A 15,872-nucleotide genomic window follows, 5' to 3' on the forward strand; every position below is an offset into this window, starting at 1 on the left:
ATCTTTGCTATGATTAGTATTCTGACTAGCTGGAGTTGTGTATGTGGAGAAAATACAGATTCAGTCTTTGTCTGGAAAGACCTCATTGTAATTGGAGAGAACTGGTTCTGGTACTTGTGTGGCAGTGAGTGCCCTGCTCTGATGATGGGTGCTCCCTTGAGGATTCCCTTGCAGTATCCATTGTCTTGTAATCGTTTTTGCCAGATATGAAGGCAGTTGTGCAAGTAAAATTTCTTGGGCAGTGGCTGAACCTGATTTCTCCTTTCATCCTGTATGTCTCCTGTCACCCTTCAAGCCAGTTCTTAGGTAACAGGATTATGTGGGTGGGTTTTCTTTGTTTGGAAAGTAGGTAACTCATTTGTTGCTACTCTGTTTCTGAAGGGTGGTGTCTGGAGCTGCCTCTACATGCTTGCATTACTGGGGAGAAGAAATTATATCCTCCCTCTCAGAAAACTGTAAGTAGTCTGCATTGCTTGTTTTCTGCTTTCATTGTACTTGGGTGGTGAAGGCAGGTGGCTTAGAAACTTGGAAATACGTCTGTCAGGCAAAGGCCACAGGTAACAAAAGCTGTGAGATGCATGGTTATTCCCTGGTTTGAGCTGCTCTCCTATCCTGGGCTCAGTGGACACCCTGGGGGTCCCAGGGAATAGGCCACATCTTCCCAGAACTGCCAGTGAAACCATAATCCATGGTGCTCCTACCTGCAGGGCAGGGGGAGGCATATTCAGAGGTGGGCTGGGGGCTGGACTGTGCTGAACCTGGGCAGCAGAAGGACAGAGAGTGCTTGAGCAAAATCAACTTCCATCTATTGTTTGTATTTGAAATAATTAATTTTAATCTGCCCCGTGAATTTTAAATTGAACTGTATTTCTGAGTGTAATATCAGCAAAAGTTTAGTCGAAAGTAACAGAGTGAAGTCAGATTTAGGTTACAGAACACTGACGCAAGTGAAATACTTAAACTTCTTTGATACGGTAAACTTGGTATCTGTTACTGTTTTGCAAAAACCTTTATATACATGCTGTGTAAGAGTGAAAAGTTTGCTGTGTTATAATCAACTCTACCAGCCCTAGCTATATTTGTTTGAGGAATAACAGCAGTAGGGTTTTGTTGTTTGTGTGAGGGTGTATCCTGGAATACAATCGTCATTTGTTATAAGTGTTGCTTAGAAATGTTGGGAACCATTGCTAGCTGCTGGACTTGAAGCTTCTGTTACTTTTATGTCTGGGGACAGATTCACTGTGGCTTTCTAAAAAACAAAATGTTCTATTTAAAACTGTTCTTTCTAAAGCCATTGAAAACTCCCACATAGTCATTTATATTGTCTGGGTCTCAATTGCTTTCAGTTTGGATTTAAATGGGTTCTGTAATGTTAGCATTTTTTGTCATTGCTCAGTCATTTGATGTATAACCCACTCTTTTACAAAGAGATACATCAAAATTAGATCTGAGATTATTTCTCCATTCTGTAATAGTAACTAACCAGTAATGGTGACTAATTTAAGAAATTAAATAGGGGAATACAGTCAGAATCCGCCAAGGACTTAAACTGTCAGTGTAGTGTGACTTAAACTCAGCACTTGCATGGTTTTCAACATTAGGATGAAAAGACATTAAAGGGGGATATTGAGTGTAAAATGCTTCACATCACTACTTCAGACTTGTTTTGTCATCCACAGTTATCTCAGCAGTTAAGTTTAGGTATTTCAAGAAACTTGTTGGGTGCTGGAGATTTGGCTGAGACAAATAGTTAATGATGCAGGAGTTTGGCAGAGGAGGGGGGAGATGGTTGTGTCAGAGTTAAACAGACGAAGGATTAGGGGCTAATAGACAGGATATATATTTTATTATTCAAGAACTACTATGTGCTGTAAATTAAGGCAATGGTAAGTGCAACAAGCTTATTCAATCATCAGGAGGGCATGTTTGATTACACAAAGTTTAAAATTACTTTGACACATGAGGATAGTCAGTATCTGCATAGAGCATGTCACATGTCCTTTAGTTTGTTTTAAAAAAGAAAACAAAAAAAAACCAGATAATCCTCTTCTATTGACCAACAATTGCCAACAGCAAACGCCTGTAATCGCCGCTTGTATCACTTGCTATCATTGTAGCCAATGTCTTCTGATACATTTGTGTGAACATCTGTTTAACTTGCACAAGGTCAATCTATGCAAAGGGGGGAAAAAAAAGCACAGAATTTAAACACAGTGTAACTCCTAGACAGTCACCTCACACCTCCTCCCTCACAGACTACAGAACAGGTGCCAGGGGTGAAACATGCAATTGGTTTAACTCTGCACACCTTACAAGCCTCTGAGTGCCTCTGAGGACAGAGGAGCAGCTCCCAAAGCAGAGTCTAGTAGTTGTTCCTTGCTTTGTTAGGACCATGGTATCCTAACTTAGCTGAACCTTTGAACTTGAGGGTGCTAATCTGCTACACAGACAGGCAGCCACAGATTAAGAAGGAAGACAAGCAGTATTACTATCTAGCTAATTAAATTACTATATAAAAGCTGGCTTTAAAACAAATGAACACATTACTCTAAATCAGAACCCCATAAAAGGTTCATTGTAATTCATTATTTCTACAGCTGTGAAAGAAGGAGTAACTGAAAAGCTGGCTGGGGTAGACAGCTTTCTGCTCCACATGTAGAGAGGAGAAAGTTTCTTACCTCACTGCGAGTGACTATAATTCTGATGAGGGTAGAATCATCTGTGCCAGCTCCTTTCATTGAGTGATAAAGTCTTTCTGCAAAAAAGGCTGGGCGATTTAAAGCACATTGCACTGCAATAAAGTATATTTTTTGGATCAGTTCCAGTAATGTATAGGGATACCTGGCAGGATCAATTCAGGATTTTTGCTGCAGACAGCTAGAGGGTAACTACTGATGATCCAGTTCCTGTGGATTACAGGAATTGTAGAGCAAAGCTTATTTTCAAGCTGACCAAATGAGTAATTCCTTCACACAAAAACTGAGGGTTATTAGCAGTTAACTTCTCTGGAAGTCCTTTTGAAAACTGGCTGAAACCTTAATCCTCAAATAGGTTATCTAAAAACAGTTCTACTCCTTGGATAACTGCTGCTGAGATACAAGGTATTTTACTCATGTTCCACTGCTAGAATCTCGCTAAGAAAAGTAAAACTATACAAATTGCTCACTCAATGGGTCTTGTTTCAGTTAGATTGTTCACTCTCAGACAAGTGCCTTTATTCTTTTATGAGCTTCTTAGAGCTGAATTTTTCCCGTAAAACTCTTGAGCAGAATATAATCTTGCAAGTCTTTGCTGATCCGATATGGCTACAGAAACACTGTCATTTTGGTGGAATTGGTAGGAGTGGTGTCTTCAGAGTCACTAGTAAATGATACTGATTCTTACTAGCAGCAAATTTTCTAAATTTGAACTGCTTTACTATAACAAGTCACCAGAAAAAAGTTAATTCAAACCAGAGTTTCTATTTTGTGAAGCTTTCCTTAGGAAATGCTGAACTTTTTAAGGGGCAGGTGTCAGGGCCAGGGGGGGCAGGGGCAGCAGGGGGAAAGAGGGCTGGAAAGGGAACTGTGCTTAAAGGAGGTTCATGTTGGTTCTGAGATCACGTATGAGGGTGGCTCAGTTGTGTCTGCTGAGGTGCCACACACCCAGAGTCACAGCTCTGTTACACTGCAAGCACTAACCAGTGACCTGTGTTTCTGTGTAGTAGCCTGTCTTCCCAGAGAAATTACAGGTAATTTCTATGGAGCTTTTTCTTGTTTCAAACTGACTTCTTTGTGGTGGATGCTTATGTTCTCCAATTAAGTGTAAAGTGAATAATTCGAATAATTGAAATTACATTTGTGCCAGCACTGTCTTAGATTGTGTGCACATTTGCCACATGGTCAGTGTTGAACAGGACTCTTCTTCAAATACGTTTAGAAGGTTTCACTCCTAAGGGATAAGGGCAGGGAAGAACATTATCACTTACAAATTGTCTTCAAACCACGTTCCACATTTCCTGAAAATTCTCGGTCAATGCTGCTTAATAAATCACGATTAGCAATCTACAAATGAGATAAAAATATGGATAGTGAAATGCACTAACAAGCAGAACCTTAATTTAAAATACACTGACCAAGCTCATTTGAAATCAGTGAAGGACCCCTACCCTGGAGTATGCCTCTACTGTTGCTTTCAGCTGGGGGAAACTTCTGGTTGCCAGAACCATATTAAAGCAAGATTCATCAGTTCCAAGTTTTCCTTCACCTGCTTGGTACAGACGCTGAGCATCGTCTTGAGCTTTTTGATAATCCACAGTTTGGTTCTCATCCCGATTACCCTAAAAGCAAGACAACAGATGTGAGGTGAAATTACGCAGAGAAGGCCATGCTTTAACTGCTTGCAGTGTAGACCCCAAGTATGTTGAAGCAGACAGAGTTATACCAGTTTGAAATACATTATTTTAAAACTACTCTTCAGTTTAATGTATCTCACCAGTAACAAATAGAAATGTGGTGCAGAACCTCTGTAGGGCATGCTTTAAACTGCTGATCTACTGACTCAGATAATCTTACCTTTACATACCATCTCATGGTTCTAAGCAAGTACTGTATTTAATTCTGTATTTTATTTATAATATAAGCTTTCTCTTTATTTGTTTCTAGGCTTCAAGTTGCAAAGAATCTTTCCAAATGAACTCATGAATTATCTTACTGAATATGCACACCTGAAATATCTCAGGTCTTCTAATTTATTTAGAATTTGCTAATTTCAAGTAACAGTATCTCTAGAAAGTACTTACTTTAGCTTTAAATAGGGCTTATATGTCAGTAGGGCTTATATGACATTTTATGTGCTTTGTTTGGGTGATTTTGGCTGCCCAGTGCATGGATGGATACGACTAAATATACTGGCTGAGTAGGCTGGACAAATGCTCTCAAATACTGTTGTATCTGTAGTGGTTAATATAATATTTCAATGATGTGGTTGTCAGTTATTGTAAAGGACTGGATTTATCAAAATAAAAATTAGCAGCATGAGCTTCTCAAGGTTTGCGTTCTTGTGGATTTTCTCTTTTTAATCCAAATACCTAGCGCATAGCTGAGGTCTCACAAAGGAAGAGGCAAATTTTATAGATAAGTGTCATAGAAATTCTAACAGCAGATAGGGAGATTGGTCAGAGAAATGGAAATGGCATTAGTTCCTATTTCTTCCTAAACATGGATAACTGTAAGTTATTATTCTTTAATGGAAAAAGATCTCTATTAAATGAGGTGCAATAAGCAAGCCGAGTTCAATAGTAGCACCTCCCTGATTCTGGTGATGTGAAAGAAGCCTGGTTTAAATTGGGAGGCAAGTTTTGCCCTGTGGTGCCTCTTGTTCATAGGCATTCTCACAAGTAATCTGCACACCATAAAGGTTATCCCATCATATTCACCCAAGTTATTTTGTTAATATATGTAAGAAAGATGTAAAGAAAGATCTTGCTTTAATAGCAGTGTAGAACACTGCTTTATAGGACCACTTGATCATATCTGCACAGTATTTACACATAAATTCTCTGACATGAATATAGGGTGCTAAATTAGGTCACACAATTCATCATAGATTTATAGATAGGAGATAGGAGATAGATAGATAGTCCCTCTTCTTTGAGGAGGGACTGAAGTGCCATAGTTTCTCATGAGGGAATAAATTAAAAACATGGCCCTTGCTAAACATATCCAGACAATTTATTTATGGAGCCATTATGACTACATGCATCAAAGCCAGACTGTAAGCCATTATCTTACCAAAAGCAAAACAAAAAAATAAAACTCACTTGGCACATAGATATAAGTAATCGTTCAAAGTGTCCTGAAGTGTCTGCTCTGATGTCTTGTTCAATGTCCCTTCCAAATTCTGATTTATAGCAGTTCACTATTTCTCGTATTTCCTGGTTTGTCCTCGTGCAAAGGATCTCAATCAGCACTCTCTCCTGAGTGCCTGCTCCCTGTAGGCAGAGGAAAAGAGGACATAACTACAAAGCATTACCTATTCAGTTTTCTTCAACTGTGAAATGAAGCAGTCATTTGTTATTTTAAAACTTAATACAATCTACATTCTCAGAACAGTATTCTTGCAGTGTGAAAGCACCAAGTCTCCTGTTTGCTTAAAATGGAATGAAGATTCAAAAAGGTTCAAAAGCATCAGTTAAAAAAAAACAACAACCAAAATTGTCCAACAGTGACATTAGCCAAAGTTAACTGGAAAATGGTTTAGGAAGGATATTCTTTGGCAACATTAATCTGGAAACACACTGGAGGAAGGCAGAGTCTTATGATAAAACAGGGACATCTCACACTAGACCAGATTGTTCACAGCCTCTAACGTCTAATGTACTTTCACTTCCAACAGTGGTTACAGTTTTAATAGCACCTTGTCCCTTTCTAGGTCCTAGCAAAACTTATGACCAAGTTCTGTCCTGCAGCGTTTCATCCTCTGCTGGGTGGACAGCTGCTCTGAACTGGCCAATCCTGCAGAAATTGGCTGGAACTGGGGGTCACAGAAAAGAATTTTAAGCCTCACAGTCCCAAAATTTGTCACTTCAGGCTTTTCCAACAATGCAGGAATCAGGTACTCTTAGGTGAGTATTTTAAGACTATCATAGAATCTTAGGGGCTGGAAGGGACCTCGAAAGACCATCTAGTCCAACCCCCCTGCCAGAGCAGGGTCACCTAGAGTACATCACACAGGAACGCATCCAGGTGGGTTTTGAATGTCTCCAGTGAAGGAGACTCCACAACCTCCCTGGGCAGCCTGTTCCAGTGCTCTGTCACTCTTACAGTAAAAAAATTTTTTTGGATATTCACCTTGAACCTCCTATGCTCCAATTTACACCCATTACCCCTTGTCCTATCACTGGTCATCACTGAGAAAAGCCTAACTCTGTCCCCCTGACACTCACCCCTTACATATTTGTAAACATTAATAAGGTCACCCCTCAGTCTCCTTTTCTCCAAGCTAAAGAGACCCAGCTCCCTCAGCCTTTCCTCAGCAGGGAGATGTTCCACTCCCTTAATCATCTTTGTAGCTCTGCGCTGGACTCTTTCGAGCAGTTCCCTGTCCTTCCTGAACTGAGGGGCCCAGAACTGGACACAATACTCCAGATGTGGCCTCACCAATGCAGAATAGAGGGGGAGGAGAACCTCTCTTGACCTACTAACCACACCCTTTCTAATGCATCCCAGGATGCCATTGGCCTTCTTGGCCAATCTTAACTATTTTGTTCACAGGAAAACCATACCTTCATTGCATGACGTAAACTCCAGGCATCGTAATAGGTGCTAGGCATGAAGAGTGCTAGAATCAGTTCTTCTATATTTCCACTTAATTCAGACTTCAGATCTTTAATTAAATCCTGTCCAATTATAAACAAAAAAGGGGCTTTGGAAAGTGTTAGCCATGTGGATTATATACTGAAAAAAGATTAAACTAGAACTTACTTTTGCGACTGATTTCTACCTTTGTGCTGTTTTATTTCTTACAAAGAACTTCCCTCTGTCAAAAACTTTGACAGCTCAGGTCTTCTCCTTTATCTCCTCACTAATTAGGACCTAGTCAGGTCCTGAAAAATGCTACCACTATAAAATTTCATCTTAAGTTGCACAAATGACAGAGGGAAGCAATTAAATTATCTTAGCCTTTTATTGACTAATAATCCTCAACCACTTTCTCAGTTTGCTTCTTATGAAAAAACATATTTCATTGCTGGTTTGTGTGTATTAAAAAACTCAGTAGTCCCAGACATTAACAGAATGACAGTTTAAGCTTGATTATTTTCTATCTATCAAGCATTATAAAAGCAGAGAAATGTCTTGTTTGGTCAGGGACAGAGCCAGCCCTCAATCTTTCCCCCACCCCTACTTCTACCAGGTACCCGAACAACTCCTTGTTAAATACCAGATGTCCCCCGTTACACAAGGAATATAACCAAAAGAAGTTAACTTAAATGCCCAAACCACCCCCAGGACTAAAATGCAACCAGGCAGTAAAAGCAGCAGCTGAACATTTGGGTTTGTTTACTGATTCAGTGAACTAGTGAACATACCTTGCCATACATAGTCTTGAAAGCTGCCTTGATTTTTTGCCTTTGATCATTGGAGCGGTTAGCAACAACATTGATGATAGCCTGTTCGTCAGTTCCTTGGAAACAGAAGGGCAGTGTCAGGTAAGAACTCACCATGATCCCTCTAAGGCTGCATGTTACACCCTTGTGTTTGGGTATAGTTACATAAGAAATGACTACCACTTAAGTCTACCAACTTTTCTGTATAACTTCATCTATTAAATAGTCTGAATCATTTTGGAAGTGTAACTTCTGAAAATCTTGGGGAGAAAAAATGTATTGTTAAATAAAAATAGAAGAAAAGGACAAAATGTCCTTAAGGAAGTCACACAATAGAAATTTAACCTTCTGTTGCTTACTTACCAAACCCCTTCATAGCTTTGCGTAGAATTTCTGCGTCCCTTTCAGCATTAAAGTTTGGAGCAGCTTGAATTGTGCCCTGGGTGCACTGAACCATTGCTGCAGGCTGAAAGGGAGAGTCAGATATAACCAGCTACCCTGCACAGTATAAACTAAAATCACAACTTTGGAACCAGTACTTCAGAAGGACTTGTCCATTAGTTCCCCATTTTTTCTCTTAACACAGAATCAGGGCAGCATTTAGTCCCATTCAACAGCTTCTGGGATGCTTTTACCCATGGATGAAGAGCTACTTGAGTGAGTATAAACAGAAACAGAGTTGTGATTTTGTTCAGGTCATACTCTGAGTGTAGCTGGGAACTTGTAACACAGAATATGCTGTAAATTGTTGGAAACCAGCTGTAAAATTGCGTAAGATTGATTAAAGAGGATACAGCACATACCGGACCAGGCACTGGTGATGGTGCTTGTCCACCAGGAAAACCTACTGAAAATAAAAAGATTAAAGGAATTAATTAGCTCTCCTCTTATTATGTAAATGCTATCTAATCTGAAAGTAAAGCCATGTACAGACCTACCACTGCACAAAAACTGTTTCCTAATAACGATACCCGTCATTATTAGTAATTGAACTTTTTTTGCCCCTGGAAATTATGGGAAGAAGCAATCACAGACACATTCTGGTACATACACTAGCAAGGCATTTCTGAAAATACTAAATGTACTGCTGCTGTGGGAACTGGAAGCCTATTGCTATCTTTGACAAAAGACAAGATGGGTCACGTGAATGAAGAATGCCTGTCCCATGCTCTCTTATAATACACTTTAAAATGTCTAGCATATAGACAGTAAATATTAAGAATTCATTGGTGCCAAAGGAATTGAAGGAATCTCATCATCAAAAGTACTGTGAATACAAAATTAACTTTTTTTGTACTGGAATTTTATTTTTGTCCATAATACATATGTACAATTGTTACCATCTTAACAGCAGTTTAGTTATTGTTAGAGTCAGCAAAGCAATAATTTAAAAAAAGGTTTTGCTGTTCTGAATTTCTTGCAAATGCAACTGACACAGGACAAAAATCTTGAAGGTAAGTGACCACTGAAAGCATTAAAAGCACTGCACTGTTATGAAGCAATTGTGTGCATTCTACTTTCCACTTCCCCTACTATGCTAGGGATCACCATGAACAGAGGTATGAAAAGTACAGTAATTTCTTTGAGATTGACAGAACAGCCAGACACTTACTGAATGTAGACACTGGATTTTACAGTTCATTGGACACCCACAGTTTGAAGAAGGATGAGCACCTAAACCACTACATCATAACCATTAATCAGTGACAGCCATCCCTTTTGGATGTAGCACCTATAGAGATGGTTCTCATCAGCTCCTCAGTGGTCTTGTCAAGAAAAGTGGCAAGACATGTACAGCACAGAAACCTTGATAGCTGAAAGTAACAATGCTAAGGGCTTGATTTGTTAATACCTATCCTGGGATCTCTTGGGTTAACTTTGGATGCTTAAAGTTTCTTATATAAGACATACCTGGAATTTGTGCTGGTCCAGCTCCAGCATAGTTTTGGGCAGATGGCTGCATATAGCCACCAAGTCCAGGGCCAGCAGGAGGCATACCAAACCCAGGGCCTGTGGGAACTATGAGAAGAAAGTCTTTAGCACACTTTAATGTTTTGTGCTGGAATTCTGACACTTGTACCAGGTTATTGAGCAAACCTGAGCAATGGCCCAGAACCATGAGGCCCTGCCGCCAGCAGGCAGGTATGTACTGTTAGGTAGCAATGTGGCTGGCTGCCTGCGGGCTGCTGCCTAAAGCCACCACTGAACAAAGCTGCAGTTCCTTTACTGCTTCTACCAAGCACAGGGAATGGTTACACCAGAAACCACTCCCAAGGGGTACACCAACAAAGGACCTTACCTCCAGGGTAAGGTGGCATTCCTCCAGCCTGGGAAACTCCAGGGTAACCCCCTGAGGCAGGGTAGCCCCCTGGGGCAGGATATCCAGCATTTGGTGGTGCTGCAGGATAGGCCCCTCCTCCTGCTGGAGGAACAGCAGGACAGGAGTACTGACCGGCTGGTGGATAGACAGACTCTTGTCCTGTCGGCTGAAACACAGAAATGGGATGTCTGTATGCCTGCTAACAGGACATAAGAGTAAAAACTCTCAAGCTACCAAAATGTCCATGTATATAATAATGTGAATTATATAATTAGATTCAGCCCTTAAAGCAACAGCAGCAGAATTCCTAAAGCCTGGATGGGAGCTTCCTGGTTGGGTTTTCCGATGCTTCTCCCATGTTGACACAATCAGAGAGTGCTGCTGGGTGGAAGGCACCTCTAGAAAGCCTCTGATCCCATCCACCTTCAAAGCAGGGCCTGCTTCAGAGTTAAGTGAGGTCACACAAGACCTTGTCAAGTTTTCTGTATCTTCAAGGAACAGCAAGTCCACAGCTTCTCTAGGACTCTGTTCCAGAGTTTGACTGCTCTCATGGTGAAAAATGTTTTCCTCCAATCAAATTACAATTACAACCTGCAGTTGTTGCCAGCTGCCCTTTCACCATGTACCTCTGAGAAGAGGCTGGCTCCAATGTCTCTGTCACTCCTTAGGTAGCAGAAAACTGAACAAATCTCCACTTAGCCTTCTCTTTGCCAGGCAAGCAGCCCTCCCTGTTCCTCCATGTTCTACTGGGAGGCTACAAGTAGAATTGGTATTCCAGCTGTGGCCTCCTAGGCACTGAGCACAGAGGAATAACAATTACCCTTGACCTGCTGGCTTTGCTCTTGCTAGACCCTGGTATGTCATTAACCTTCCTTCCCAGGGACATGCACTGCTGAGCCACATGCAGTTTGTCAACCACCAAGTCCTCTTGTCTTTCACTGGAAAGCTGCTACTTCTATCCCACATATGTAAGAGCTGAGCTCAGCTAGGTTTGCTCTCTATGAATCATTAGGAGCTCAACTCCTGTTCTGTTGGGACTTCAAAGAGCTTAGTATCTTTGGTCTCTCTTGCGAAACCAGTATTACCAAATGGATCATGGTAAGAACTTACAAGAGGTGTTTTGTTTTTGTTTCCATTTTCTTTAGAATCCAGGCATGGATATTCTATGACTAAATCTGGACCATTCAGTCAGACTGAGTGCCTATTTCATGTTTTAAATAAGAAGAACCAGTCAAACATTTATATGCCTTTGTTTTGCTATGTATATGACTTGCCAGTCATATCACAAAGGTTCTTACTAGCATTAACGTACATTAGAAATATTTACTTGAATGACCAGGATCTCTAAGGGAGAACCTATAAGTTAAAAATTATATACTTGATCTTAAAAATCAGGTATTTAATGTATAGACTCATTACTCACTTGCTGAGAATCATCTTTACCAACTACCTTTAGAAATACGAGTCACACATGACATGCAGTACATACTCATTCCTGAGCCCAGAAAACTGAAATAAACTGCAAAGTGGTAAAGTGCTGCTCAAACATTCTCCTCAGGTTTGTTTTTCCCAAGATTTCTACCCCTAGATTACTGTGTCCAGGCTATATAATATTATGTTCCCCAGTGGTACGGTCTAACCTTTCTCTGACAGACTCAACAAAAATATTTTAATGGAATTTAGATTCACAAATTCAAAATTAGGATCCTCAAAAGCCCTGCTCAGATAGCTAAGATAGCTATCACTATTGTAGAAGAAAATAATTTAACTTCTTTTTTTGCACTGGTTATCACTTTGGGCATCATCAATGAGACTAGAAAATAAAAAAATTATTATCAAATCTAAAGGGACTTTTAAATTCATCCATTGAAGTTGGCTATATTTTAGATGCCACCTAGGAAAAAACTTTCAGATGTAGTTAGAAATAAATTACAGCTACAATAATGAGAGTTCAGCAAAACCCTGAAGGGAAAAAAGAAATCCTGAAGTTAATAAAGTCTAGATTCTAACATGTTTGTCTTTAGTTTGGCTGACTTTAGCATTTCAGAGGGAGCAAGGGTAAATTGTAAATAAAATAATCTGAGAATGTACTGCATGTATGTATAGCTTTTCAGCATCTTAATGGGATCCAGGTTGAGCTCCATGCTTATCTCTAGTTCTGTACTACATAAAACACAGAGCATATATAATTCCCACCATTACAGTACGGTATCAGTGCCATACTAGTAAAAGCACACAGTTGCATCTAGCTTTGAAAAATGATGCAGGCATGTAAAAAACACTGCAGTATCAGCCAGATCTGATACTTCCAGCCTTGCATTAAGCTTAATTGGAATTTTCAGTCCATTCAGTCATGAGCTGAAGGAGGAACAAAGTCCCGTGGCTGAAGAATAGGGGGTCAAAGTCAAGATAGAGGGTCCTTTATCCTCAGAAAAATATTTACTTGTTGTCATATGGGAGCTGGGCTACTTAAGTAAAGCATTCCAAGCTATTCCTGAGGGCAATCAATGGCCACTGAAGTTTGTTCAGCATCTTTGCAAATCCCTGGATGTAGGCCTGCGGACTGTTTGGTAGAGACTGTGGTAAAGACTGGTTCAGAGATCACCTCTGACTCTATATAAAGACCCTCCTATTTATGTATGAACTACTGATACTTTAAAAAAATTATTTGCTGAGGTAGGTAGGAAAATAAAAACAAGCAAAAAACAGATGTCACGAGACATTAAAATAAAATAAAATAATCTTAAGCTTCCTTCTTGGAATTCTTACCAAAAAACTGTAAAGTCATCCTCAGGTATATATAGATTAAAAGAGACCATAATCTCTAGAGAATACCATATGTGAACTGACAGCTACTACTTACACATACACAGAGCACAGTAAGAAAGGCTGTTCACAGAACACAAATACATCAGCACAGCAACTCATTCAGAGCCATACTTACAGGATAACCAGGGAAAGCAGGGTAGCCGCCAGAAGGGGGGTAACCCGGGTATGACATTCTGGGTTGAAAAAAAAAAAAAAAGATATTTTCACTATTGAGGCACTATATATGAGTTTATAGTAGTTATTTGCTTGCTGGCTGCCTGTTAAATCTCTTGAGCAATATTCAGTAGGTTTAGAATTGCTCCAGATGCCTGCCAGCTGTTAAACCCACAAAACCTTTCCTTTTTTTTCTACATGTGACCATAGCAAGCAGGATTCAGAATCACAGAGAAGCATCTTCAACTTCGTGACTGACTACCACTCCTATTTCGGGTCAGGCAGACACTGAAGAACGGCAAGTGGCCTGAATCTCCAAAAAGAACTCTGAAGTGCAGGATACACCTCGAGTTTCCAGCAGGAGGAGGCTGAGCGCTTTGCCAGAACAGAAACGGAGGGCTCAGGCTAGAGCAGGGCCCCAGTCCTGCCCTGCACCAAGCGCCTTTCTCCCGTCCCTCCTCAGCTTACAAGGCTCATTCCTCTGAGTACAGCAGTACCCAATCTATCCTGTGAAAAATGATAATTTCATAGAAACCTGTAATCCCCCAGCATTATTTAATTTGTATTGAAGATCTCTATTTCCTGACAGTAACTTTATTTTGGTCTCATTTTTAACTGAAGGCCTTGGGGAGTAGGAACAGATCATCCCCCAGGATGCCAGCCAGCTGGGTGGGGAGTGTTGGGCCATTAGCCAGGTTATGAAACATTTAATGGCAGGAAAAAAAAAATCATGCTAATCAGCCAGATTCCCTGATCAGGGCCTGGGAATTACTCATGGCATGTTTCTAGGACAGTATGCACCTTAGCTGCACAAATCAAAGGACATGGGAAATAAAAATTAATAACATACAGTGAAGTGTTACTGACATTTTTAGGTATTCACTGGCCAAACCAAATTATTTAAAAGCACAATTCTTACTGCACTGGACCATTAGGGCAATCTGAAACTTTTTGTGGAAAACATTAAAACTTTGCATAGGTTAGTTCAAATAAGAGCCAAAAACAACTTTTCAGAGGAGCACAGCTATGCAGTCTCAGACTGATAAACATTGATCATCACTTCCAAATAAATAAAGAGGGAAGCACAACAAGACATGTATTTGTAAACCTATGCTTTAATCATAAACATTGCTAGTGACTATTTCCCTAAGAAGAAACACCATAAGCCAGTATCTGTGCAGTATTTATTACTGACAGCTGCTTGAATGGACTTTAAATTTGGCTTTTAAGAGCCCATTTCTTTTGGTATTTCTAACTTTAACACTAACTGTAACTCCTTTCAGGAGCAAGATAACCAGCAGCACTTCCTTTTTATTTCAATGTCACTCTTTCTGCTTTCAAGAAAATACTGTGTCAGCAAGGCTGAGTATTAAAAAATAAACACTTATTCAGCTTTTCATCTTCATGTAGTTCAACAAAAGTTACACCATTAAGAAGACAGGATTGTAAAGTCCGTAAAACTTGCTGAGGTGCACTGTATCATTTCCATTTAAATGATCTACATGTTATATGATATATAACAAATAACAACTTTGTATGGTTTTCATTTAGCAAAATCAACAGCTGCTGACAGCAATTCAGCTGCTTCAAGAGCTGTAAATAGTTTGTACAATAAATGGGACCTAATATTTTAACCAGATTAAAATATACCGAAATTTACACTCACTGGCAAGATACTTAATTTAGCATGAATGTAACTTTTCAGCTATGTCTCTGATTTACTAGCAAACACATCCTGGAAAATAGCTTTTCAATGCACAAGTTTCCAACATCTCATTTCCAAGCAAACAAGCCAACAAGGCTATGTCATATTTTTGATTAGCAAATTAATCATCTGTGTAAACCTGTGACTTATGGTGTACTGGCAAATTGTTTAGCTTTCCTTACTTTCTTGTATTGGTTCCTTCTCTAGGATTCAATCTGTGATGCGAGTTCTTTTGGGCCAGGTTCTAGGAATCGTGGTATTTAATTTAATCATCCCTCTCTGAACAAAACCTTGATTCCTATTTGTCATTCTTCTGAATAACAAAAACAAAATAAAGGTGTTTGCATCTGCTTTTTTATTTAGAAAAAAAAATGTTTAGTGTTGCAAGAGCCAGGTAAGGATCACAGGTGGGCAGGATGCTAAGCTGGGACTGCCTCTGGCACCAGTTACAAAAGTCTCTCCGAGACTCACTGTGACCCACAGCAATACCTACTGAAACCTCTTTCAGCACCTAGAGATGTTTTCCAGGAGACAAGTCACTTATGCAATGATCAAGATGTAAACACCGCGTTGCTGCTTCGCTGCCAGCGCAAGCACCTGCCGGCCGCACTGAGGCTCTGACGTTACTAGTTTTATGACCAAAATAACATCATATTTTCCCATCAGAACCCCATTTCCCCCTCGTTTCCCCGAGCGAGGCCCAAGGCAGCCCCGGCGCCCAGCCCGGCCGGGGGGGCCTCTTACCGGGTGCGGCTCCGGGGATGTGGCCGCAGGGACGG

At 40.2% G+C, this 15,872-nt stretch overlaps 1 protein-coding gene across 3 annotated transcripts; it reads right to left on the bottom strand.

Annotated features, from left to right (window-relative positions):
* Nucleotides 1-1,816: 1,816 nt before the first annotated feature.
* ANXA7 (annexin A7) lies at nucleotides 1,817-13,407 on the bottom strand. Of its 3 annotated transcripts, none has more exons than XM_010000782.1 (12): nucleotides 13,351-13,407; nucleotides 10,386-10,572; nucleotides 9,998-10,096; nucleotides 8,890-8,930; nucleotides 8,450-8,552; nucleotides 8,069-8,163; nucleotides 7,265-7,378; nucleotides 5,801-5,971; nucleotides 4,148-4,318; nucleotides 3,968-4,043; nucleotides 2,679-2,791; nucleotides 1,817-2,172 (listed from the first exon to the last, which is right to left on the bottom strand). In XM_010000782.1, the coding sequence occupies exons 1-12, from the start codon at nucleotides 13,405-13,407 to the stop codon at nucleotides 2,050-2,052; spliced, it is 1,350 nt and encodes a 449-aa protein (XP_009999084.1). In that variant the 3' UTR covers nucleotides 1,817-2,049. The 3 variants fall into 3 exon arrangements, with proteins under 3 accessions (XP_009999084.1, XP_009999083.1, XP_009999082.1); XM_010000781.1 differs by having other exon boundaries at nucleotides 8,890-8,933; XM_010000780.1 differs by having other exon boundaries at nucleotides 8,890-8,933; nucleotides 9,998-10,105.
* Between the last annotated feature and the right edge of the window lie 2,465 nt (nucleotides 13,408-15,872).

The sequence above is a fragment of the Chaetura pelagica genome, unplaced genomic scaffold, assembly GCF_000747805.2.
Source record: "Chaetura pelagica isolate M959 unplaced genomic scaffold, ChaPel_1.0 scaffold166, whole genome shotgun sequence".
NCBI classification, from domain to species: Eukaryota; Metazoa; Chordata; class Aves; order Apodiformes; family Apodidae; genus Chaetura; species Chaetura pelagica.